This window comes from Ilyonectria robusta (assembly GCF_021365365.1).
Source record: "Ilyonectria robusta strain PMI_751 chromosome Unknown BGZ61scaffold_14, whole genome shotgun sequence".
In the NCBI taxonomy this organism is placed as follows: Eukaryota; Fungi; Ascomycota; class Sordariomycetes; order Hypocreales; family Nectriaceae; genus Ilyonectria; species Ilyonectria robusta.
Window position 1 is genome coordinate 16,637 of NW_025764448.1, and position 22,444 is coordinate 39,080.

The window sequence follows — 22,444 nt, forward strand, 5'->3', positions numbered from 1 at the left end:
AATTCAGAAGTTAGGTTGCTCTAGTATATATACCCAGAGGGGGGACTAAAAGCTTAACGGTAAAAAAAAAGAAACACTAATAATAGTATCAATAATAGTATATAAATGTATGAAGTTTAAAATAGTAGTTAAAATAGTGATTTGAATAATATTAAACTTAGTATTAAGCTGGGAATTTCCGTTATTAAGTTAAATTTAAATCGAGAATAAATTTAAGATCCTATATAAGTTATTAGCGGAAGTTGCCTATACTGAATAATAAGAGAGATATACTGAAAGTGAATAAAGCAATAAGAGAGATAGTAAGAGACAAAAGGAGACACAAACTTCTAGTTTCCCTGATTCTCCTTCCTCCGGTTCACTGTCCAAAGTAAACTTTGCTAGATTGCTTTTCTTCTTTTGCAAACTGAGGATGTTCTGACGGGATAGTCAGCACACAGCTTGATCAAACTCAGTTCAATTTTTACGAACCTCTTCAACTGTTCCCTTCGTGATATATCTCATGACCGTAACTGGGCGAGTTTGACCTATACGGACGGCTCTTGCAACAGCCTGTTCCTCAACTGATGGATTCCACTGCGGCTCAACAAGGTGTACGTAGTTCGCAACCGTCAAATTGAGACTATCGTCTGATTAGCGTTTGGCTTCGACGCGCCTCGTTGGGTACCACCATTACTCACCCGACGGAACCCGTCCCTATTGACATCAGCAAGACTGCGATCTCCGGATTTTGCGAAAAAAGGGCAAGATCTCCTAGACGCTCGCTGTACGTGACTCGCCCGTCGATCCTCAGAAAGCGAACTTGTCTCTCTTGCAGAAAACCCCCCAGCAAATCCAGAGTTGATGTCCAATACGAAAAGACGAGACTAGTAAGTGGTAAGTGCCGCCTCGCTTCACATAAGACAGACCTCCATACCTTTTCGAGCCTGGCGGAGACTTTTCCAGGTTTTTCACCACTGCCAGAAGCTTTGTCGAGAGCCCTTGAGGCGCAGGCCCGGGACTCAAGAAGCCTTGAGAACTGGGCTGGGAGACATTCGGATCGCCATCCCATGACGGGACAGATGCGCCACTACCTAAGCCAAGGCTTTTTGACTCAGGTCCTCGTGACGTGCTGGACAGACGTCTGCCACATTCTGTGCAAAACTCATTATTACTGAGCAGTGCTAGTTCATCTTCATCATCGCCACTGCAAAAGTCGCAGTCACGCTCATCATCTGCACTATTCTGAAACGTGGTTGAGTGCGAAATTTGAGCTGAGGAGAAAGTCCCGTGATTGCAAAGCCTTCGTAGTTTCATGATGGCGGCAAACAGAATGTGGTATTTCTTGATTTTCCCCTTGGTGCTGACCAAATTGTCGATGTCCCGGGCGCACTTTTTCAGGATGCTGTTGTACACCAGCCTCTCTTTATCGGCGAGTTCGATATTAATCTGTTCATAGAGAGGGTCTGGTAGATCGAGGTATTTTTCATTCCGACGCAAGCAAATTGCGTGGAGCAGTGCTCTAAGATTCACAGCTCGGTCAGGGGTATCTCTGCTGAGCGGTGTAAGGATGTGCTTCAAGAAGATGGAAGTACGTGAGAAAGGCTCAAAGTGAAGAAACTTCAAAAGAGATTCCATATCATTCAACCGATTTTGAATCGGACTCCCAGTAAGGCACCACTTTCTCTCGGCAGTGAGGCTTTCAGTAGCGCGAAATTGGTTCGAATTCTGATTCCGAATCCAGTGAGCTGTTCGAAATAGTCAGTATACTCATAGTGACTTGCCTCAATAGAGGTGGAGTGATTTACCTTCGTCCAAGACAACCCTGTACCACTCGACTTTCTGTAGTACCCTAAGATTGTTGAAGTCGGCTGATAAAGTTGCGTAGGTTGTCAGGACCAAATCGTGATCGATGACCACTTCGGGCGACTTCGGGCGACTCGAGCCGTGGAATGTGCAGATATTTAAGGTACCAGGCTGAACATGGCTGCGAGAATTCGTAAGCATGCTATCATGCATAGCGCGAAATACTTACATTGAAACTTCTCTCTTCCAAACATCCAGGACCTCTAGAAAGGCCAAAGGGTCAGAATCAACATAAAAGAGAGAGGGAGAGAGGGAGACAAAAAGACGGAGGGCTCACGCATTGATGTCACAACAACTAAAGTCGCTCTACTTTGGCATCCGGATGTCGGCGAAGCGAAATCTTGATACTCTGCCGTCGCATACCTGACCGCATGTGGAAGTGAGGACACAATGGCCGAAATCATAGACAGAGTCTTGCCCAATCCCATAACATCAGCCAGAATTCCGCCCATGGAATAAGAAGGGGTATAGTCTTTGGGCCTACCACACCCAGTTAGTCTCATATTGCACCAATGTAGAATTGTAGTTTGCGAGTGACTGACGATATTCCAATAAAACGACGAAGGGTTTCGTTGGCTCTTTGGCAAGCATTGTGGTTTTCTCTCCGCCGGACGAAGGCAAGGGCTGCTCTCTGGTGGCTATGACAAAGTTAGGAACTGAGATAGATGGCAAGGATAAATCGTACATCTTTAAGGGAGTCATAATGGTATCAGGCTGCGCATCCAGGATGGTGTCGACGTCATCCGAACTCATGGTGTCGAGAGAATCGAAAACACCCTCGACGTCATCCGATATCCGTTTTTGGCGATACTCAGTCTCATTCAACCCTACGAGGTACGTCATGTACTTTATTCCGCCTCCACTGTGATAATACTGGGGATTGAAGTACTCATACCCAGGTTCTAGGAAGATTGGGTGCTGAAGGAATGCGGACATCTCGGAGAGTTTATCTCCAATTTCGTTGGCCTCAGCTTGTGTGCCAAATATATTGATGGAGAGAAGGAACCTGCCTTTAGAACTCCCCTTAGCACGCATTTGCGTCAATCTTGAAGTTTCCACAAAGGCGGTTGCCCTGACCCCTTGGTGACCATGCAACTGTTGGAGAGCCTTGCAAGTGTCCACGTCAAGCACTGCAACGACTTCATTCTCTCCTGACAAGAGATAGAAGGAGTCTTCGTGGAGGATGATATGAAATTTCTGGAAGCGTGTGTTGTCTTGTACTATAGACTTCCCCTTAGTTGAACCGCTGAGCAGTGCATGGGCGTCACAGAGCTGTTGTTCCGTTAGTTTCAATGAATGAGACTGCTGCTTCAGGGTTGATTCAGTATCTTACTGCGCCGTAGCAAATCTCCTGGATGTTAGCCTCAACTCCTTCAACGACTTTATCCCCTATGTTGCTTGGACTTGGGTCGGCGAAAGGGAGAGTTTTGAAGCTGTCATCGCTCATGTAGACATCTTGACACTGTCCCAAAAATGCCTCGGTGTTGCTGCTTGGCCCACTTGTGATATCCTCTCGCGATCTGGGCTGGAGATTTGCCAGATCATCATCAGGGCTTGGGATGTTCCCTCGATCCGGGGTCACACAGATCCGTTTCTGGGAGCATGCTATAGGATGGAAAGCCTGTAAGCGTTTCGGCAGCCGCATATCTGCCGATGGGTTGAACTCAGCCATGAACCGCTGGGAATCCTGTAGCGACCACCTAGTTGCGTTTGAAAGTTTGGCAAGTTTGCGGCTCGAATGGGCCAGGTTAGGAGCACGCGCTACACAGCAGCGATGAAAGCCGGTTATCCCGAGGCTAACTCCCCTAACCGGTTGAAATTTGATTTGAGGGGTTAATTCATACCGCAAGAATTCGAGGTCTGATTGAGTAGTTTGTAGAGACGAAAACATGCATATCTCGCCGGAGCCCCATGGCAGTCCGCCTAGGAATGCGCCTCTTCCCGCTTCACCGCCCCGACTGTGAGGCTATGCTACAGGCTTCCCATTAGGCATTCAGGCTACCTGCAGGTCGCTTCTGTTGCCCATTTCACTGCCCCACCTTGTACTACCACGCCTAACTATGTGATTAGTTGATAGCCCATAGAGCCCGCACAGCCCGCTTCACTTGAGCCAGGGCCTCGACCGAGAGGATTCTGTGCAGTAGGTAATAGGCCCTGTGATCTGCAGAATTCACCGCTGGCTATGCACCATGCGAGCTCCGAAATGAGGCGAGCTCTCCATCGCGTGATCACCTCTATCATGACCTAAGCCAGAGCCCAAGACAGAGCCTCAACTCATCACGAAGAAGCATGCCGGACGGAGTGTCAAGTAGCCTACCTACCTGCAATGACGGGTCCTGCAACATTATGGTGCTGTGATGGAGCCTTGCCTACGCCCTTCCAAGGTGACACAAAGAGACTCACAGAAGCGACCCGCCACAATGCAACTACAACTTGTTCTACCATGCATGCTGCTTCAAAGACCAGATCAGGCCGGGCCTCCAGATGAATGAGGGTCTGCTAGTTAGAGGCTCTGCAATACTAGATTTTCTGACCTGGTCCACTGCCCGACTAGGGGGCTGTGCTGAAAAATTATCCTCAAATACCTTGGGCTCTGGCCTACATACTTTACTGCCCCACCTTGTTCTACCACACCAACCGTATGAGTGGTAGTGACTTTTTAAGAGTACCTATACATAACCACCTTTTCTAGCCTGCGTCGCTGCCCGACTGTGAGGCTATGCTAAAGGCTTCTCATTAAGCCGCTCTGGTCATCGTTTTGTCGATTCCAGGCCATTTGATGAAAGTGGTTGCATCTCCATTCTTTCACTTCTTCACCATCAGGACTTTCGATGGTCTACATCCTATCCTAGATTGATCCGCTGCTTGGTCGCCTTTGACAGGCGTCCCAGCCCCTCGTTTGGCATCTCGATACGATAGGTACTCAGCACCACCCACCGCTCTTTGGGTCTGGAGCCATGGATACCAGCTTTGAAGATGCGCTCGTCAAATTCCGAGCCAGCCTCACGGATAAACAGAAACGCGATTTTGCGCCGTGCACACTGAAGGACGTTGAGACAGCTATCGAAGAGATCCAGGTCCGTCTTGGCTCACAAAGGCGACTGAGAAACATGAAGAGGATATCCAAGTTCATCGAAGCGATGGCCCAATTAGGTCAAGTAGTCGACGTCTTTCTGAACGTTGAGAGGACAGTCGCACTCATCTGGGTTAGTACTAAACTGTATTGACAGAGTTTTTCCTCGTACTAAACAGACATCAGGGGCCCATTAAATTCATTCTTGTCGTAAGTTGGAATTGAAAGCCCGGTATCGACAGAACACATGGATGCTGACTTGTACAATAGGCAGCTAGTACTTGGGTTGAAACATTGGACCTTTTGCTCGATACCTACGCCGAAATTGGCGAGATCCTTCCAGGATTGACACAGTTTCGAAACATGCTCGGGCAGCACCCATACTTGAAGGTGCATCTCGAAAATTACTATTGTGATGTTCTTAGTTTCCACAGGAATGCTCTTGATGTGTTCTCACGGCCAGGTACACATAATTGACTTTCCCCTCACCTCATCGTCTGAACCAACATCAATCTAACTTCGCAAAGCATGGAAGACCGTATTCCATTCGGCATGGAAGACTTTCAAGACAAGATTCGGGCCAATTCTAAGTAGTCTCAAGCGGCATCGAGAACTCATTTCGGACGAAAAGTTGACAATCGCAATCCGTGAGGTTCGAGACTTCCGCGAACATGTGGAGGAAAAGCTCGAAGCCTTGTCAAGACAGATGACAGAGCTTCGGTTAGAGGAAAAGGAACAAGAAACATTGAAACTTCAGGAACAACGTGGTCGACGACTACAATTTGTTCTGAACAAGTTTGATGTACTAGACTGTCACAGAGACCTCGAGCACGCCCTATGGGCACGCCGTAATCACAATTCTTCGGGGGATTGGATTTTTCACCACCCTCTCCTCAAAGAATGGGCCGATTTGAAAATTTCACAGAGCAGCACGCTCTATCTGAGCGGTATCCCTGGAGCAGGTCCGTCGCGATTTTATTTATCTCCAGCTCGGTGATTATCGGATGGCTAACTAGTCTAACTTCTTCCTAGGCAAAACCATTCTCACCTCCAAAGTCGTGGAGCACCTAAAGCAACTCAAATCAACCAACTCAGCTCATGGTCATAATTTTTCTGTTGTCTACTTCCATTTCAACCATATGCAACCGGATAAGCGGACCTTGACCGGATCGTTGTTGGCACTTCTATCCCAGCTCATTCATCAAGATGATGTCCTTCTGGAGCAAACTTACCAGCGATGCCTCGCAGTCGACCAGCACAAAATTCGCTCTTTGGATACAATTCGCGATCTAGCGTCCGTCGCTTTCAAGTCACAGAGAGTATGCTTCGTGATTCTCGACGGCCTGGACGAATGTGTTGGAGGTCCTTCAGCCAATCCAGCCGACGAACAGAAGCAAGTCATTGACTGGTTTGAAGATCTAACGACAGACATAGACTCCAACGAGTCGGGCAACGGCGAATTCTGCATGAGACTGTTCATCTCTGGTCAGCGGAATGGCATTCTGGAGGAACGGCTCAGGTCGTACCCATCTATTCAACTGGAAACGGAAGCAGCGCATAACAGGGATATAGAGTCCTACGCAAAACAGCGATCTGCGGAGATGCATAAGAGGTTTCGATTCAGCACAGAAGAAGAGAGAGACTTAGTGAACAGAGTAACATCAAGAGCCAAAGGTCAGCACCGGATCGTTCGGTACTATCATTGACGCTTTCTGATGTCAGATCCAGGCATGTTCATCTACGCGAAAATTGTTCTTAGCAACCTGCTCGACCAAGTTTCGACATATCAGTTCAAACAACAGCTGAAAGCAGAGAACTTCCCCAAAGGTCTCGACGAAGCGTGAGTGTTTAGACTCCCAAATTTGCATAGATGTTTTATTGACTCCGTCAGGTACGAGCGAGTTGTTGTCCGAGCTTTTGAGAACCCCAACGAGCCACAGAGGCTTGCGGCAAAAAAGATCCTCGGCTTGATCATCTGCGCTGAACGCTCTCTAATGTGGAAGGAGATTCAAAGCACGTTTTGCATAGATATCGACACTGAGACGGCCGATGTTGACCGTCAATTGTCAGATTCATGCAAGCATCTGTGCGGATCTCTGGTAGAGTTCGAACGTAGCCACATCGCTGAATTAGAATCCGATGATGTAGTAGAGCTTGTACATCACACAGCGAGGGGGTAAGTTATTCTGCTTCTCTCTTACCATCTTCAATTGCAAGTCTGGGCAGTGAGTATTTGGAAACTAAACGGCTCCCAGATACCTGGTCCAAAGTGGAAGGTTGTGCATTTCAAGGGAAAATGCTAACATGGCTTTGCTCTGCGCACGTTACCTCACGTCCTTTCCTTTCACCCTCGGACTCAGTGACAGCGAGATTGAGAAACACGCCATAACTGGCTATTATGGATTCCAGGACTATGCAGCGGCCTTCTGGTGGAAACATGCCTATCAGGTGATAGACATAGCAGCAGATATCGACAAGGACCTCTACAACAGAACGCTGCAGGCGGTAGCGAGAGCCATGGAGGCATACGGCAACACCAGGAACAGTCTGCCTGAACCGCACGAGTCCCCTGCCCACGTGGTGAAACGCCGTCTCGAAGAATTGGGCGAAGACTCACGCGAATGGGAGAATAACTTCAATATCGAGTTTCGAACGCGAGCGATCAGAAACAGAATTGAGGTATTACTGAATGAAGAGGGCGCTTCCGAAAAGCACTGTGCTATTATCACATTGTACGGCGTAGTCCGATACAAGTGTCCTAAGCCTTGGTGTCAATCATTTTGCACCGGTTTCGAGAGACGTGAAGACCGAGACCAACACCTTCTTGAACACAATCGACCATTCAGATGTTCCATAGAAGGCTGCTATGGGAAAGAAGTTGGATTCCCCTCGGAGTCTGATTTGAGTCGGCATACCGAGAGACTTCACTTGACACAACCCACCATCCGCTTCGCTTCACCTCGCCTCCCAAAAGGTGAACTAGGAGGAATCTGCTCAGCCGCAGCGACGGGCAGCTTGGCGAAAGTAAAGGCATGTCTCCTTGCCGGGATCCCTATCGACACAACAACGAACAACAAGGGAGGGCAGACTCCATTATTTCTCGCTGCGAAAGGAGGCCACATACAAATCTGCCAGTATCTTCTGGAACAAGGAGCAAACGTAAACTTTCAGGGTTCCTTGGGCCATAAACGAACAGCTTTGCACATAGCCGCCTGGGAAGATGACGCGGAGCTCACTCATCTATTACTTTCTCAACCCAAGGTAACTCCGCAGCTGAAAGATACGCATGACCTCACCGCTGCTGGCACTGCTGCGAAGAAGGGCTGCAACAACGCTCTGTCCGCCTTCATATCCAGGGGCCTCGCCTCCCTCCCGGGTCAAGACTTCGCTGAGAGGACATGTCTAAGTATAGCAATTGACTGCGGGAACTTAAAAACCGTCGAGTTGCTCATCAATGACACTTCCTTGGATCTCAATAAGGATTATCGGGAAGGGGTTCACTCCGGACTTCCTCTTGTTCTCCCTCTCCATTTAGCCTCCAGCAGAGGATTGGTTGACATTGCAAAATTGCTGTTGTCCAGTGGGCGTGTCGACGTCAACAAAGTGGATCCCGCCGGTCGACAAGCCCTTTATTACGCATTGAAAAACAGGCGAGACTCCGTCGTCAAGTTACTACTTCCTCTCATTGATAACCGCGCTGCCATAGAGGAAAGCGGAAGAACGCTGCTGTCGCATGCCTCCGAGAAAGGAGATACAGCTTTCGTGAGGCTGATTCTTGAGAGTGACACTGTCGATGCCAGTGCAAAAGATAATGATGGCCGAACACCGCTGTCATATGCCGCCAGGAGCGGCCATGAAGCAGTCGTCAATCTGCTGCTTGATACGGGCAAGGTCGAGATCGACGCGAAAGATAATAACGGCCGGACGCCGCTGTCACATGCCGCCGGGATGGGCTACGAAACTATCGTCAATCTGTTGCTTGATACGGACAAGGCCGATGCTAACGCAGAAGATAAGGATGGCCGGACGCCGCTGTTATACGCTGCCGGGAGCGGCTGCGAAACTATTGTTAATCGGCTGCTTAATACGGGCAAGGCCGAGATCAATATTAAAGATAAGAATGGCCGGACGCCGCTATCATATGCCGCCGAGAACAGTCACAAAGCCGTCGTCAATCTCCTACTTGATACGGGCAAGGCCGAGATCGACGCGAAGGATAGAGAGGCCCTGTCCATGCACAGTTCTAGAAACACGGTATGTCAATTCATTCCCACATATCTTCTTATACGCGAGTACTGACAAATAGTTACAGGGTTTTGGAAGTATGGAACATGTTACCCCGTTGCAATCGAGTGATGTGCTCGACTTCGACTTCGAGTTATTCCTAGCTGACAGTGATATAGACTACCAACCTTTTGATTTCGCTGATTTAGACGCAGCGTTTTTAAAGACAGAAAGCAGCAAGCTTAAAGTAGATTAAAGCTGGAGAAATATATTAAGTTAGTATTTTATTATCAAGAGGTTAGGGTGCCCTAGTACACACATACCCAGAGGTGGGACTAGAAGCTCAACGGTAAAAAGAAAACCAATAATAGTGCCAACAATACATACCAGTTTTAAAGATTAACAGTATACTCAGACAGACTAAGGTTTCTAGTCTACAATACTATTATATATTCTATTTCTTTCTCTTTTTACTTGAACTCCAGTTACTACTTGAGGTATATATACTTAAGGTGAATACACTTGAGACACTGGATTAACTCCAGAACTTGGATAGGAGGAATATAGTCACAAATAAGCTCTTAGATGGTAATGGTAGGGGACGATGGATGGCCGGGACTGAATCTCGCCTGCGCCGAATCAAATTTGACTTTAAATCAAGTAGTAACGAAACATAAAATGACAATACAAACAAAGTCGCCGTATAAAATCATAAGCCTGAGCTGAAGTCTAGATTGAACAGGTCTGCGCCGATATACTCTGGGTCTAGAAACGCAAGGTCAGCTGACAGAAATTGATAATCAATGTCAGAAACTGCCCCGTCATCACTGGTTGAGCCACCAGTGGCGGGACTGAAGTGTGGTCGTAATTTTTTGAAACGTGCAGAGACAATGTCGCCCAGCATATGCGTCGCATGACAGGGCAGGCCGATGGATTTGAGCCAGGCGATGAGCTTCTGGATAAGAGTGTCCAAACCAGCGACATCATAATCAGCTGCACGCAGTGTTGACTCGTAGGTATGAACAAGCCGGCACAGCGTCAGCGTTGAGAAAGTGACAATGTGATAGATATGGTCGGTTAGATGACGAGTACGTTCGTCTGTGGTGTCAATGGCAAGGTTAATGATGGTTTGAGACAGTCGCACCATTTCCGCAAGAAAGCCGTCTCCCACCATGACTTTTTCTGACTTGAGTGACTGGCAGTAGGCGAGAAGATGAGCAAAATGAAAACCCATCTGGAGAAACTGCGAGCGAGGTTGATCTACAAGAACCAGTCAGATTCATCGTGATTACTATTTTGCCATCGACTCACTGAATAAATCTGCCCAGTCTTGCAACCAGGACTGCAGAGCAAGCTTCGTTTCGGCAAGATTGACCTGAGGGCCGGAACACTTTTCGTAAATCAGCCAGTAGAGCTTAACCTCGGCCACCATCCTAGCTTCGAAATTGGGGGCCTTTGTGGTATCGATAAACCGAAGACAGCGGTTGATTTGCGTTTCGTTGAGCAGGGCTTGTCTGCGGGTGCCGACACAATATCTACGAGCTGCATCAGTGGTCCATTTCCCGACAAGACTTTGTCAAAATACCGACTGGAGATGAGCAATGCATAGATGATTCCAGAGGTAACAAGCATCGACAGTGGACTTTGAAAGTGATGACACCGAATTTGCCTGGTGGAGCTCTGCAAATTCTGGACTCGCCAGGCCTTGTTGAAGGGCATACCCCGTCAAGAGCCAACCGTCAATGCTTAATGGCACCTGTCCAATTGTCGTAGACCAAAGACTGAGTATAAGCGTAGCCTGGAAAAATTCCATCGACTGAGGTACCACGAGTAAGGACGAGGTAACGAGGCGCTTCGCTTCCTGGAAGAGCCTGGGCGCTAGGCTGTCTGCAAGTTCTTGCGTCGTGTGTCTGACCGCAATCAAAAATATACTGCAAAGAAGCAGCGGTGACCTTCTGACTTGTGACACGAGATCTTCGATTGGTATCTCTTCGGAGAACCTCACCCATCGCCCATAATGCGTACGGAACCTAGGTGCTGTCAGTTGCGGCTACACAAACATTGCTGAGGTGGAACTGACAATTTGAGTAGAGAGTGAGCAGTTGAGGTTGCAATGAATCCTGCAGCGATTAGATCTGGTTCTGCAGTTGGAACTCCGTGAACCTCTGGTGAGTATACACCAGCATCGGTGGCGGCATCTCGGATCACGAACACGGGCGCTGAATTCGGTTCTGACGGAAGACTGGACTGGATAGGTCTAGGTGACGGTTCGTTCCGGGTCGAGATGCTAGTGAGAGCGTCAAGTCTATCTAGTAAAGTCTCGACAGTTTTTTCCAGTCGTTCGAGCCTAGTTGGGGCAGGTTGGTCATTTCTTCTTGCGGTTTAAATCAGAGGAAGAGGTTGGTCACACCTTGCATCACTCGACTTTGATTGGGTTGAATCTTCAGGGGCTGCCGAAAGAATCTGTCGTCGTTGAGTCCCTGCTGGTGAAGCTGATCGGCTCTCGGTAGCGGCAAAGATAAGAGAGCAGGGCTGTGACAAGGTTTGGCATCGGAGACAGATGCCGTTTGCATCGTTAGAGGCATAACATCGAGTTTTTTGTTTGCGGCACAGATCACACGCCTTTGAGGCTCTGCCAGATCGTAAGGGAGGCATGACGTGGCTACCATCTAAAGCTTTGAGCGCGTTTATTTGTTAGTGTTGTTTACTTATCTACGCAATGGTGAGGTTTTGATAAGGAATGTCGTGCTTTGAGTCACGTGGGCCAGAAGCGCCAAACAATGACAACAACACTGCTATCAATTCAAATCAAGCAGACTTTTCACATTATTTAACTTACGAGATGCCAAACTTAGCTTGTAGGAGAGGGATTTGAATTGATTTGATGATTTGATCAAATCGGGCAATATTACTATGGGTCGTACCTAAAAATATCCGTTCTCATATCCAAGAGCATATCTAGTAGTCTCCTTTATAACTTTTATCTTTGAAGATGTGTTTTAAAGGACAATTAAGCTGTATTAATCCTAAGCTCCTGGTCAGCAAGAAAATTAGAAATAGTGGGAGTTAACTAGATATTTCCCAAGAAATACTACAGATTATTATCCTCCCTACCCTATAGTAGATAATTAATTAATAGTCCAATAATTCATTTCTAAATCTGAATGATTTTAGTTAAATTAGTAGGAATTCTAAAATTTGAAATGATTTAATTTGGTTTAATTTGAAGTGATTTGCATTGATAGCACCGCTGATAACATATTCAGCACGTAATCGCCGGGCTGGTTACGATTACAGACAGGGGAACATTTCTTCACCGACGACAAACGAGCATGTACCAAATTGAGCTTAGATAAGAACAGAAGAAGGAACGCAATTTTCAGAATACAAAAACGCTATCACGTCTCTGCTTATCTTTCTAACACTCCCTAGTAGCCCTTCATCTGCCAACTTTCAGACCGTGACGGTGGTCCCGTCGGATAGAAAACGGAGCGAATTCATCCAAAGAGCTCTACCTCATCAGACTTGGTATCTGAATCCAATATAAGCGGTCGGAGTTTCACATTATGCTTTAGACTCGACTGTTTCCTGCTCCTCGGCCACTGTCGATCTCCTGGCCTCAACACCACCGTCGCCATGATCAAACAGGCGGTACAACAGCTTCCAGATCAAAATCACGACTGCGCCAGAAATAACGCAGGCAGCAGCAATTAAAAACCCACGTTTGTATCGAGGCGCATCTGAATCGAAAAGAGTTAGCTAATAGTACATGCCACGCGCCTTGAATGCGTACCTTGTGTTCGGAATAACTGATTCCCTGGAAAATTAGCAAGCTGAATGCTCATGACATAGGCCGCCAGAGCGATGGGGCGCTTGTGGTCTTCCATCTTGGCAGTGAGCCAGGCTGCATTGATGGCCTGGGCACATCCCATGCTCATTTGGGTCCAAACAACACCACCTATTCGCAGTGAGTTAGCTTTGTGAATAGACATTGGAAGTCATGTAAATTGGTGTGACCTACCGTAGAGACCCCATTTCCCAACGTGGGTTGGTGCTAGTGCCAGCCAAAGCAAACCAGCTCCCGCAAATAAATACCCTAGAGCGATGTGGAAGCCACGCTCGCGAAACCTGTCACTGCTGAAGGCCAGAGAGAGAGACCATATCAAGGCGCAGACGCTGCCCACCGAGTTGAGGCCATTCGCCTGCAGGGAAGTGAATCCGAGGGCCTTGATGATGGAGGGCGCATACGTGTTCATCGGTGCAATCATGACCATGGTCAGCAATCCGGCTATGAGATGGCCGTATAACCGCCAATCCGCGAACGTCTCGAGTATGTGAGAAATCGAAACGGGCTCTCTGGATCTTGAGGCCTTGGTGGGATCGTTACGGATGACACGCGTGACTATGATGGATGCCTCTCGTTGGCTGAACATGTTGAACGACATTCCGAAGATGCGTTTTGGTGACGCGGAGTTGTGGGGAAGGTACAAGTACGCGGCGACGGCGAGGACGCACGTCAAGATACCCTCTGAATATTGTTAGTCGTGAGGCGGAGGAACGGAGTAGAGAATTTGAACATACCAACGAGGAACAGCCACTGCCACCCAGCTAACCCCCCTCGTCCTCGAAGCGACAGCAGTCCAATGGCCAAAGGGCCACCAAGTGCGCCCGCGATGCTGTTTGAAGCCCAGAATATAGCATAGCGCAGTCCGAGCTCCTGGTTGGTGTAGTACTGCGAGATGTAGAGGGCGAATCCCGGGATGTAACCGCCTTCGAGAGCTCCCAGAAAGAATCTGCTGGCACAAAGTCCGGATGCATTCTTGAGGAAGATCTGGCACCAGGTCACAGTTCCCCACAGAAACATGGTTATGGGCAGAAACCGTTCAGGACCTATGCGCTTGCTGATGACGTTGAAGGGCAACTCGGTGATGACGAAGCCGACGGTGAAGAGAGTCTGCGCCAGGTTGATGTTGGTGTTTTCGACGTTGATGTCCTGTCTCAGGGTGTCGGTCAGGGCATTGCTGATGTTGGTGCGGTCGAATTGGAGGAAGCAGAAACAAAGCACGATGCAGGGCAAGATGAGCAAGTCAACTTTGAGCAACGCTTTCCTCTCCTCATTAGGGGTGAACTGCAAGCTGGAGTCGTAGCCAGGGACGTCGATTGCTACATCCGGGATAGCGTTATTTGTTAGATCGGCGTTTCGCTGCTCGACCCGAGCTGTTGATTTGGAAAAGGATCCCATTGTAAACAAGCTGAGGGTTGTTGAATGTCTGGATGATTTTTGCAGCTTGTTGCTTCCAGGTCTTCTGCCTACCCTCTGTACTGGTTCTACCTTGGGTCTCGTCTTCCAACCGGACTTGTCGCTGGATTTATACATACCATCGCAGCGAAGGTGAGAGCATCGCGTTGGATGAGGTGATAGCTCGATATCTGAGCTATTGATGATAACATATCAGCGACAATGGTTTGATGATAGCCATTGACCTATAGTAAGAATAGCCTTCCCAGTGGCGCCGTCGGCGATAGGGTATCTTTCTCAGAACGTCATTAGTGCAGCGCCATGCCGTAGGTAAGCCGGCGGGTCTCTTCGGGAAGCCGCCGGCATGCCGACGGATGCGAAGAGAGGCCAACTCTAGCGTGTTGATAAGCCTGGTGTTGTGGATGCGGATAGGATTTAGTGGACATGATTTTCCCCAAGAAGGATAAGAGACAATTCCAATACTAAATGTGATGTCGTGTATAAGAAAGACAAAATGTTCGTACGAAGCCTTTTCCTTCCATGCACCACTACGCACCATTACCAAAATATCTTCAGCTTGTCAAATTTGGTCTTCACAGCCATAGCAGTCCGGATCACACTCCCAGAGTCCCGCATTGCAGTGTCGAAATGGAGCAAAACACTCTGAAGAGAAGAGGCGTTGGCCTGACAGGTGTCGACAAAGAGCGATCCTTCGGGGGCTACACCCTCTTCTGTCCTCTGACCAGCGACACGGCCCATTTGATAGATATCAACGGAAGAGAAGTGCACTCGTGGAAGCTCCCAGGAAGAATTGGCCGACACGCTAGAATCCTGAAGAACGGGAACCTTGCCGTCAACACGCTCCGTCCAGCATCCGACGACAATACCAACAACGGGGGCTCGTACCCGTTCCCGTTCTTCCACAAGTACGGCGGAGGCGTCATGAGTGAGCTGGACCCCAGCGGCAAAGTAGTACGCCAGTTCACCGATCCTCTGGGTCACCATGACCAATATCATTATGGTGATGGTCGCATCTTGTACGCCAGCCTTGAGGCGCTCTCCCTTGCCGATTCAGCAAAGGTCCTGGGCGGAGTTCCCGACACGGATGTCGACGGAATAACCTATGCGGACACGATAAATGAAGTCGATGAGCACGGCAAACTGCTCTGGCAATGGAAAGTATCGGATCGCCTCCCCCGCGACGAATTCCCCCTGCAGCCACACTACACGCGGGAGCACTATCCGCTCATCAACGCCGTCTTTCCCATGCGCGACGGCAAGCACATTCTCGCGTCGATGCGGTCTGTGTCAGCCGTCATCATCATCGAGAAGGCCACCGGCGACATTGTGTGGAAGCTCGACTCGACGGTGCTGGCGCAGCAGCACAACGCCACGGAGCTGGAGAACGGCAACATCTTGATCTTCGACAACGGTGCGTTTCGCAGCGGCGAGTCCATCACGTATTCGCGTGTCATCGAGGTCGACCGCGCGACCAAGCAGATTGTGTGGGAGTATCGAGACCGCTCGCAGATGCTGTACTTTTTCACGCCCTTCATGGGCAGCGCGCAGAGACTCGCCAACGGGAATACCTTGGTCTGCGAGAGCGGCTTCGGGCGTCTGTTTGAAGTGACGCAGGACGGGTACATCTGTTGGGAATTTGTCAATCCCCACTTCGCCGCTTATCCGGATGAACCGACGCGGAAGCTGTTTCCGGGAGAGTCCAACGCCTTGTTTCGGGCATATCGATACTCACTAGAGGAGATTCCGTGGTTGCGAGAAAAGCTAGGGATTGTAGAAGACGGACAGGCTGTGTCGGATAGCCGGACGGTGATGGGGAGAATATGGAGGTATGTAACTCTGCAGAGGAAATAGCGGTTCGCACAAGTTGGGGGTTTGATAGCCAGCTATGCCTCAGTTTGAGGGAACGGAAGATGCCTCATTTCTTATTTAATGACTTAGTCCATTAGCCGCACCGGTGAGTCGCTGTGTAAAAAATGCGAATCCCTCTCAGCACGCAGCTGTCTTGGTGCCTGGCAAACAGTGTGTGCATTTCTATCGACATTCTTTTAAATACTCATTCTCCGCCTCATATTCTCACTTTGCCATCCCTTGGCCCTTTCGAATCCATTTTTACTACGGTAAAAATCCTCAAATGCTTGCTGTACTTCCTCCGCGCTAGTCACTACAAACGGTCCATGTTGAACAATCGGCTGGTCCAATATTTGACCCGCCACGAGAAGCAAGCGCGCACTACCCTGTGCGTCTTCCGGAACTTGGACGCTTACGGCGTCCCCTCCGGGCTTGAATATGACTGCGTCGTACGTCTCAGCCCTTGTCGAGATGTCGTTTGGGGTCACAAAGTCGACGTGGCCTTCAAAAACGTAGGAGAAGGCGTTCCAGTCTTTGGGTACAGGCTGGACGAGTTTGCCGCCCGGCTGGATCTCAACATCCAGATACCACACGGGGGTGTATGCCAAGTCTTTGACGCTTTCGACACCACCAGATCTGCCCGAGATAACCTTGACTAGTACTCTATCATTGTCGAGGCGTACAATGGGGATTTCGTGTGCTCTCAGATCTCGGTATCTCGGCTCACACATTTTCAGATGCTTTGGGAGATCGACCCATAACTGGAACCCGGCCCCGGGGCTTCCATCGGCATCTGCCAAGGGCTGCTCGGAATGCATGATGCCTCGTCCTGCCGTCATGAACTGCAAATCGCCAGCATGCAGCACGCCCTTGTTTCCGAGAAAGTCCTCGTGCTCGGCGGATCCCTTCAGAATATACGTCACCGTTTCTTGGCCTCGGTGCGGATGGTCCGGGAAGCCTGCGCCGTTATTTTCGCCCATGTGGTCGAGCATCAGAAAGGGCGAGAAGTTGCGCATGCTTCTGCTGCCGATTGAACGGCGAACTCGGGCACCAGCGCCCTCTGATTGTTCTGCTGCAGCAAAGATGGTTCTGATTGCTCTTAGCTGCGGCATGGCTGGTTGCTTTGTTGGACAAGGGTTGCTGGTTTAGTCGCAAAGGCTGGGGAAAGAAAAGCGCAAGTTGGAATGCGTTGAAGATGAAAGTTGGTCAGGATGCAATGTTTAGGCGATCGTGATGGTTCGCCGCAAAGTCCTGGTAGCAGATGAATCTATTCTATATATATTCGATTTGATTCAACAACCGACCCTCTTGGTAGCTGAGTATCATCGGCGCTTTGAAATGAAGCTGATAAATGCTGACGGATCCGCGCGCGCGTATTCATATTAGGCTGGGGTGCAATGGATCCCAACTAGCGTCGATTAACCGCGCGGCATGGGATTTACTTGGGATTTTTGCCACATTGGGACTCGATCCGGCAATGCCTCCAACCTAAATTTCCTCCATCTACCTTGTTGCTATCACTGACAGTTCTCTTTTGGAGGTACTGGACCTGACCTTGATGTCAACCAATGAAACTAATCCTAATTGATTAAGCAACGCATATCCTAGCCAGTTGATGCAATCGCAAACCCGACCTGTCGCAACAGAATTGGTGTCTCTGGGTCAAGATGTAAATAACAACGGGGTACACAGCAGATTTTAATTATACCCGACAAGCCGTGTTCCCAAATCCTAACTAAACATTCTCGACGTTTTAACTACAAACTACCATCTTAAAGTGATACTCGATGTTGCTTCCATCATGTCGGCTCTAGTCGTCAACTCCCTGCACTTATCGGCTAGTATCTTGTCCACGACAGGCGCACCGCAGTAAAAGATGCCCACCTTCAGCTTCTCATCTTCGCCATCCCGCCGCTGCTACCATTTGCTGGTTCGCGTCTCTTCTCATTCGCCCGCTTTTTGCTTGCTCGAAACTTGACTATCTCATAGTAGTGCTCAACGAGAATCCTGCTGAATTCCAGCCTCCTGAACTGCATCGGGTTCAGCAAGCCTGTAAGGACACCGAAAAACAGTATAATACTAATAGCAGTGCATAATAATAGAATGTTTAGTGTTCCAGAAGTGCTGCCCTGGCGGGTTGACTCGGATTATTATGCCCTACCCCCAAAGCGAGGATGAATGGCATCTACGCTCTGATTATATACACCTTAACCTGAGGCAATCTACTCACTGTCAGATTCCTCGGTATCAGTCATCTCATCAGTCATCTCATCATGTGAAGAGCCATACTCAGCCACCTGGTGAGCATAGATGGTTCTCAAATGCTCAAGAAGCATTCTCCCTTTCACTCTTGCCTCCTCTGCTTCGATTCTCATGCGCTCCCAGTCCGCCTGCTCGTCATATTCACTCCCGTACTTCTGACGTCTATTCTCCAGCATGCGCGCAAACACCGCCTCGCAAGCAGCGAGATCGTCCGCTTCGGTGGTCTCTATGTATACATCGGTGGAGGGCAAGAGTTGATCCTTTGGTTGAAAGACCCCGCTCTCTCCCTCCGCCTCATAGCCGCACGACTCAATGTGGAAGGAAATAATCGATGACTGGCTCATCGCCAAGAGGACGTCCTTCCATCTGCCAGACTCGAGATGTACGCGCTCTAGAACGACGTCGCTGAGTGCCGTGGATTGCTGGATAAGCGGAATGAGGGGATTCCCGGGTATCGACATGCTTTTTAGAGTCAAGGATCGCAAATGTAAGGGAGATAGTTCTGGCTGATCGAGTATTAGGCTGCCCGAGCCCGTGACCTTCAGAGAGTGTATATTCGGTGCAAGCGCCAGTACTTGTCGGATGTTTTCATTGTACTCTTCATTTGGTTGCAGATGGCGGAGTTCTATGCCCCCGCCATCGTCGGTACTTAGCCCGCAGCGAAGTTTGAGATATTTGAGTCGTTGAAACAGAGCCGCCATTGAGTGCCCTTTTGTGTCGTGGTTTTCGCCATCTTTGTTGGTGTCATGGTTCAAAAAGTGACCAAAGTCGTATGCCAGTGGTAGTGAAAGGTCGACCTCATTTAGCTTGTCGAGCTGAGATGTGCGCATAGCTGTAGCGAGCGATTCGAAGAGATTTGCCGTGTCCTGCTTCCAGCTGAAGCTCTCCGGATCCTCATAGTCCCATTCGATTCGATACGGGATTTCCACCAAGTTGAGCTTCAAGACTTCGAGGTTAGAGAACCTCGGCAAGGTACTATGAATGACGATGGCTAGTCGGTCGAGATATGCTAGATTCTTGGGTTCATCCCCCTCCCGGTCTGGAATACGCTCATAGTCATCCACAGACTCGACGTCGACGCAGATCTCTAGGCGACGGACCAGTCGACTGAGTAAAGGAACCCTTGATAATTGTTGGAGACGCTTTGTGCCACTTTTAGCACTGATGACGGCATGCTGGAACAGTAATGGCGTGACCAGTTGATGAAACCGCCGGTTAACTAAACGCAAACAAGTCAAGTTTGCCCGATGGTTCATAGCTTTCAGTTCGTACCGGCCCGGCCGCGGTTGGTGTCCACTAAAAGGGTATATTGGAACACCATCGTGGACGTGCAACGGGATCTAGATCAGTCAGCGATAGGGTCAGAATCTTGGGTGTTACGGCGTTTACCTGTTGCAGCACCTCGGGTGGGAGCCTCAGAAGTGTGGCCATGGGATCGTTCGTCGACTTGGTCAATTGTTGGATTGAAAATAGGTCGTGATATGCGAGAGGAAAGGACACTTGCGAGAAGTTGGGCTGGGCTGGAACAAGTAATCAAATCCATCACGTGACTGTGGCGCCAAAACACGCTCTACCCATTTCATCTCCCTCTCACTCGGCGATCTTTTGCACTCTTCGCTGGACAGGAGATGAGATTGAGCCCGCAGGACTGCCTGCTCCTTTTATTGACCTAAGTTATGGCTTATTACTATAACGTTCCTGGGTCATTCTTTCCCCAACTATCTTGCTGACCAAACCTGGGCTCAACCAGTCCTGGAATTGCAATGCACGGCTTGATTCATACAGCTGGTGTTCTGTTATCGCTTTCTGACTTCGGGGCTGAATTATTCTTTGGACAGTGTGTCTACCTTATGGTATGGAAGAGCGGCTGGTGACTCTTTTTCTTGTAGATGGCCTACTTGAAAGCTTGCCGAGCCAGGTGCTTGGTGACTTCATTACAGAGCCGTAGAGCTCCCATGCAAGATGGTGGAAATGACGAAGTGATGGTTGAATTCTTTGGCTTATAATTGGTCACTTGGTCGGAGCGAGACGTAGCTTCTAGCGCTCCAATCAACGGGGCAAAACAACTGCGGGAGGCCCTCCAAATAGAAAAAGTAACGTCGCGGGGCCCAAGGCTCAGGCGTTGGGCATATCTGCAACCCTTCACACTTGCTGTCTTTTTCTCTCTCTCTCTCTCTCTACACACACTCGGATCATTATTCGTATCAAACCTTCGCCATGGCCAGCTCCAGCACAGGTCACTGCACTATATGCGAGACACCAGGCGCCCGTGCCTGCGCTCGCTGCAAATCTTCCCACTATTGCTCCAAGGAATGCCAGCTCGATGACTGGCCCGTCCACAAACTCCTCTGTGCATCGTTCTCCAGCTTCGACATGTCGGCTCGCCCATCCGAGACTCACTTCCGAGGCATCTTCTTTCCCCAGGATCGACCCAAGCCACAGGCCGTTTGGCTCGACTGTCCATGGCATGATGACGAGGATGACGGTATCAAATGGCAGGATCCAGATATGGAGCTGTTCCTTGGCCCTGATTCTTGGCCCGAGAGCGTTCCAATACAGACGGACGCTGTCCTGCAAAGAATCCTTCCAGATACCATCAACATTTGCTATCGCGACGGCTTCCTGGTTGATGGTTCAATGCCAAACAGAAGCGCTGCAGCTGTTCTTACGACGTTGCCAGGCCAGTCTCATGATTGGCGGGGTCCCATCATCGTTGTCGGAAAGAAAGGGCAGGGCATCGACCCTCTCCAATGTCGAGACCTCGATATGAACGACTTCCGGTATATTGCTGACTACCTGATCTCATATGGTCGCTGGTCGCTGGATATTCCTGACTCGGGAATGAGCTCTACTGAGAAGGTTGTTAAGGGGATCAGAATCAACTGCCTCGGTGATCGCCAGGTCCTCGGCAAACCACACTTTGAGCCGGTAGATGTCCCCTCCACAGACTCCGTCTTCAATGACTTCTGGCATGACACCTCCGACATTGCAGACCGCATTGGTCTTCCTCTTCTAACACGCCGTTGTCCCGTCAGTCTACGATGGGCAAGAGAGAAGAGGTTGCCTGATTTCGGCAACCAGAGCCCGTGCAACAACCAAGATGCCACATTCCTGCACTTGTGCTGCGATTCCAAGGCGGACAGCTACCCATCAGGTCCTGGTTGGTCCTGGGCAGGCTGGCAGTGGCAAAACAACGTAGGGAGTGTCATTGTCGTGCGCCGTGATAAGAAGCCGTTGGCGCCGATGCATGTCGAAGCCCTCTGCACGTACTGTCGCCACGATGTCCGGCCGCTCATGGGTCACACAATGGGGGAATATGATCCAGATGAGCCCTTGACCAGAGACCTTGTGCTGAAAATGATCTGCCGACCGACATTTTCGATCTGTTGGTACAAGCTTCGGGACAGGAAGCAAACGGAGGGGGATGATGTTTCTGCACCGTTCCCTTACTCTGTCTGATTTATCGGCGGCTAGTCACATGAGCTATCGGCGCCTAAAACCATTGACAGGTCGTCCAAGTTGGTGATTTTTGCTGTCTTTGATACATGACTTTGAAAAAGAGGAAATATGACCAAGTCCGAACTGTATTGCCGTTGCCGCATTGAAACGTGACGATGCCCTGCCAATGAGCCTCCCAATTCCGCTGCGGCAATGAGGAATATCACATCGAGCGTAGAGTATTTTGAGACTGCCGTGAACGCATCTGAGCTGGTAGAGGGATATGTGATTGCTGCACGAGCGAGACTCGTGGTCCGTTCCTCCTTGGACACTTTCGATACGTACTTTCTAGACCGCTAAGAAGCAGTCTCACCAAACCCTCGGTGCACCAGGGAATAGACATGGCACCGTCAAGAACGGCAATTTTAAGTTGATATTTCTTAGCTGTAGTCTTGAGAAGCAACTGCACCACAGACTGGTCTTTGGATGTCTCT

The 22,444-nt window shown here is 49.4% G+C and overlaps 9 protein-coding genes across 9 annotated transcripts; 4 read left to right on the plus strand and 5 right to left on the minus strand.

Moving 5' to 3' along the window:
- Positions 1 to 123: 123 nt before the first annotated feature.
- On the minus strand, positions 124 to 3,707 carry BGZ61DRAFT_393439 (SNF2 family N-terminal domain-containing protein). The gene is made up of 11 exons (XM_046242871.1): positions 3,179 to 3,707; positions 2,531 to 3,117; positions 2,388 to 2,483; positions 2,123 to 2,325; positions 2,015 to 2,048; positions 1,788 to 1,966; positions 917 to 1,727; positions 681 to 866; positions 472 to 622; positions 328 to 417; positions 124 to 220 (listed from the first exon to the last, which is right to left on the minus strand). The coding sequence occupies exons 1-11, from the start codon at positions 3,515 to 3,517 to the stop codon at positions 185 to 187; spliced, it is 2,712 nt and encodes a 903-aa protein (XP_046102129.1). The 5' UTR covers positions 3,518 to 3,707; the 3' UTR covers positions 124 to 184.
- Positions 3,708 to 4,670: 963 nt separating this feature from the next.
- BGZ61DRAFT_548682 (uncharacterized protein) lies at positions 4,671 to 8,730 on the plus strand (the record flags this gene model as incomplete). Its single annotated transcript, XM_046255406.1, has 9 exons — positions 4,671 to 5,051; positions 5,105 to 5,128; positions 5,189 to 5,381; positions 5,446 to 5,880; positions 5,951 to 6,592; positions 6,647 to 6,758; positions 6,810 to 7,094; positions 7,174 to 8,680; positions 8,719 to 8,730. The coding sequence occupies exons 1-9, from the start codon at positions 4,803 to 4,805 to the stop codon at positions 8,728 to 8,730; spliced, it is 3,459 nt and encodes a 1,152-aa protein (XP_046102130.1). The 5' UTR covers positions 4,671 to 4,802.
- A 50-nt stretch (positions 8,731 to 8,780) lies between these two features.
- On the plus strand, positions 8,781 to 9,525 carry BGZ61DRAFT_454768 (ankyrin repeat-containing domain protein). The gene is made up of 3 exons (XM_046246272.1): positions 8,781 to 9,172; positions 9,231 to 9,240; positions 9,322 to 9,525. Exons 1-3 carry the CDS (start codon positions 8,867 to 8,869, stop codon positions 9,396 to 9,398), a joined length of 393 nt encoding a protein of 130 aa, XP_046102131.1. The 5' UTR covers positions 8,781 to 8,866; the 3' UTR covers positions 9,399 to 9,525.
- Positions 9,526 to 9,754: 229 nt separating this feature from the next.
- Positions 9,755 to 11,826, minus strand: BGZ61DRAFT_519255 (uncharacterized protein). The gene is made up of 5 exons (XM_046252390.1): positions 11,553 to 11,826; positions 11,223 to 11,489; positions 10,732 to 11,172; positions 10,454 to 10,677; positions 9,755 to 10,402 (listed from the first exon to the last, which is right to left on the minus strand). Exons 1-5 carry the CDS (start codon positions 11,795 to 11,797, stop codon positions 9,852 to 9,854), a joined length of 1,728 nt encoding a protein of 575 aa, XP_046102132.1. The 5' UTR covers positions 11,798 to 11,826; the 3' UTR covers positions 9,755 to 9,851.
- An 880-nt stretch (positions 11,827 to 12,706) lies between these two features.
- On the minus strand, positions 12,707 to 14,524 carry BGZ61DRAFT_495245 (major facilitator superfamily domain-containing protein; the record flags this gene model as incomplete). The annotated part of the gene is made up of 5 exons (XM_046250849.1): positions 12,707 to 12,882; positions 12,936 to 13,100; positions 13,164 to 13,670; positions 13,724 to 14,359; positions 14,500 to 14,524. The coding sequence occupies 5 exons, from the start codon at positions 14,522 to 14,524 to the stop codon at positions 12,707 to 12,709; spliced, it is 1,509 nt and encodes a 502-aa protein (XP_046102133.1).
- Positions 14,525 to 15,029: 505 nt separating this feature from the next.
- Positions 15,030 to 16,253, plus strand: BGZ61DRAFT_534137 (uncharacterized protein; the record flags this gene model as incomplete). The annotated part of the gene is made up of 1 exon (XM_046254103.1): positions 15,030 to 16,253. One exon carries the CDS (start codon positions 15,030 to 15,032, stop codon positions 16,251 to 16,253), a length of 1,224 nt encoding a protein of 407 aa, XP_046102134.1.
- A 194-nt stretch (positions 16,254 to 16,447) lies between these two features.
- Positions 16,448 to 17,362, minus strand: BGZ61DRAFT_534138 (RmlC-like cupin domain-containing protein; the record flags this gene model as incomplete). The annotated part of the gene is made up of 1 exon (XM_046254104.1): positions 16,448 to 17,362. The coding sequence occupies one exon, from the start codon at positions 17,360 to 17,362 to the stop codon at positions 16,448 to 16,450; it is 915 nt and encodes a 304-aa protein (XP_046102135.1).
- Positions 17,363 to 18,328: 966 nt separating this feature from the next.
- BGZ61DRAFT_589732 (uncharacterized protein) lies at positions 18,329 to 19,998 on the minus strand. Its single transcript, XM_046256594.1, has 2 exons — positions 19,902 to 19,998; positions 18,329 to 19,852 (listed from the first exon to the last, which is right to left on the minus strand). The coding sequence occupies exons 1-2, from the start codon at positions 19,941 to 19,943 to the stop codon at positions 18,473 to 18,475; spliced, it is 1,422 nt and encodes a 473-aa protein (XP_046102136.1). The 5' UTR covers positions 19,944 to 19,998; the 3' UTR covers positions 18,329 to 18,472.
- Positions 19,999 to 20,845: 847 nt separating this feature from the next.
- BGZ61DRAFT_454773 (uncharacterized protein) lies at positions 20,846 to 22,385 on the plus strand. Its single transcript, XM_046246273.1, has one exon. It carries the CDS (start codon positions 20,886 to 20,888, stop codon positions 21,969 to 21,971), a length of 1,086 nt encoding a protein of 361 aa, XP_046102137.1. The 5' UTR covers positions 20,846 to 20,885; the 3' UTR covers positions 21,972 to 22,385.
- The last annotated feature ends 59 nt before the right edge of the window (positions 22,386 to 22,444 follow it).

Bases quoted from the DNA above. Each gene is read 5' to 3' on its own strand.
- BGZ61DRAFT_454773 (XM_046246273.1), top strand. From the start codon at position 20,886: ATGTCGGCTCGCCCATCCGAGACTCACTTCCGAGGCATCTTCTTTCCC.
- BGZ61DRAFT_393439 (XM_046242871.1), bottom strand. From the start codon at position 3,517: ATGGCTGAGTTCAACCCATCGGCAGATATGCGGCTGCCGAAACGCTTA. The intron at 3,118-3,178 runs GTAAGATACTGA...ACGGAACAACAG, and splicing joins AGGAGATTTGCTACGGCGCA to CTCTGTGACGCCCATGCACT. The intron at 2,049-2,122 runs GTGAGCCCTCCG...TGGCCTTTCTAG, and splicing joins AGTTGTTGTGACATCAATGC to AGGTCCTGGATGTTTGGAAG.
- BGZ61DRAFT_454768 (XM_046246272.1), top strand. From the start codon at position 8,867: ATGGGCTACGAAACTATCGTCAATCTGTTGCTTGATACGGACAAGGCC.
- BGZ61DRAFT_519255 (XM_046252390.1), bottom strand. From the start codon at position 11,797: ATGCCTCCCTTACGATCTGGCAGAGCCTCAAAGGCGTGTGATCTGTGC. The intron at 11,490-11,552 runs GTGTGACCAACC...TGCCCCAACTAG, and splicing joins TCAAAGTCGAGTGATGCAAG to GCTCGAACGACTGGAAAAAA. The intron at 11,173-11,222 runs GTCAGTTCCACC...GACAGCACCTAG, and splicing joins GCTCACTCTCTACTCAAATT to GTTCCGTACGCATTATGGGC.
- BGZ61DRAFT_589732 (XM_046256594.1), bottom strand. From the start codon at position 19,943: ATGGCCACACTTCTGAGGCTCCCACCCGAGGTGCTGCAACAG. The intron at 19,853-19,901 runs GTAAACGCCGTA...TGACTGATCTAG, and splicing joins CACCCGAGGTGCTGCAACAG to ATCCCGTTGCACGTCCACGA.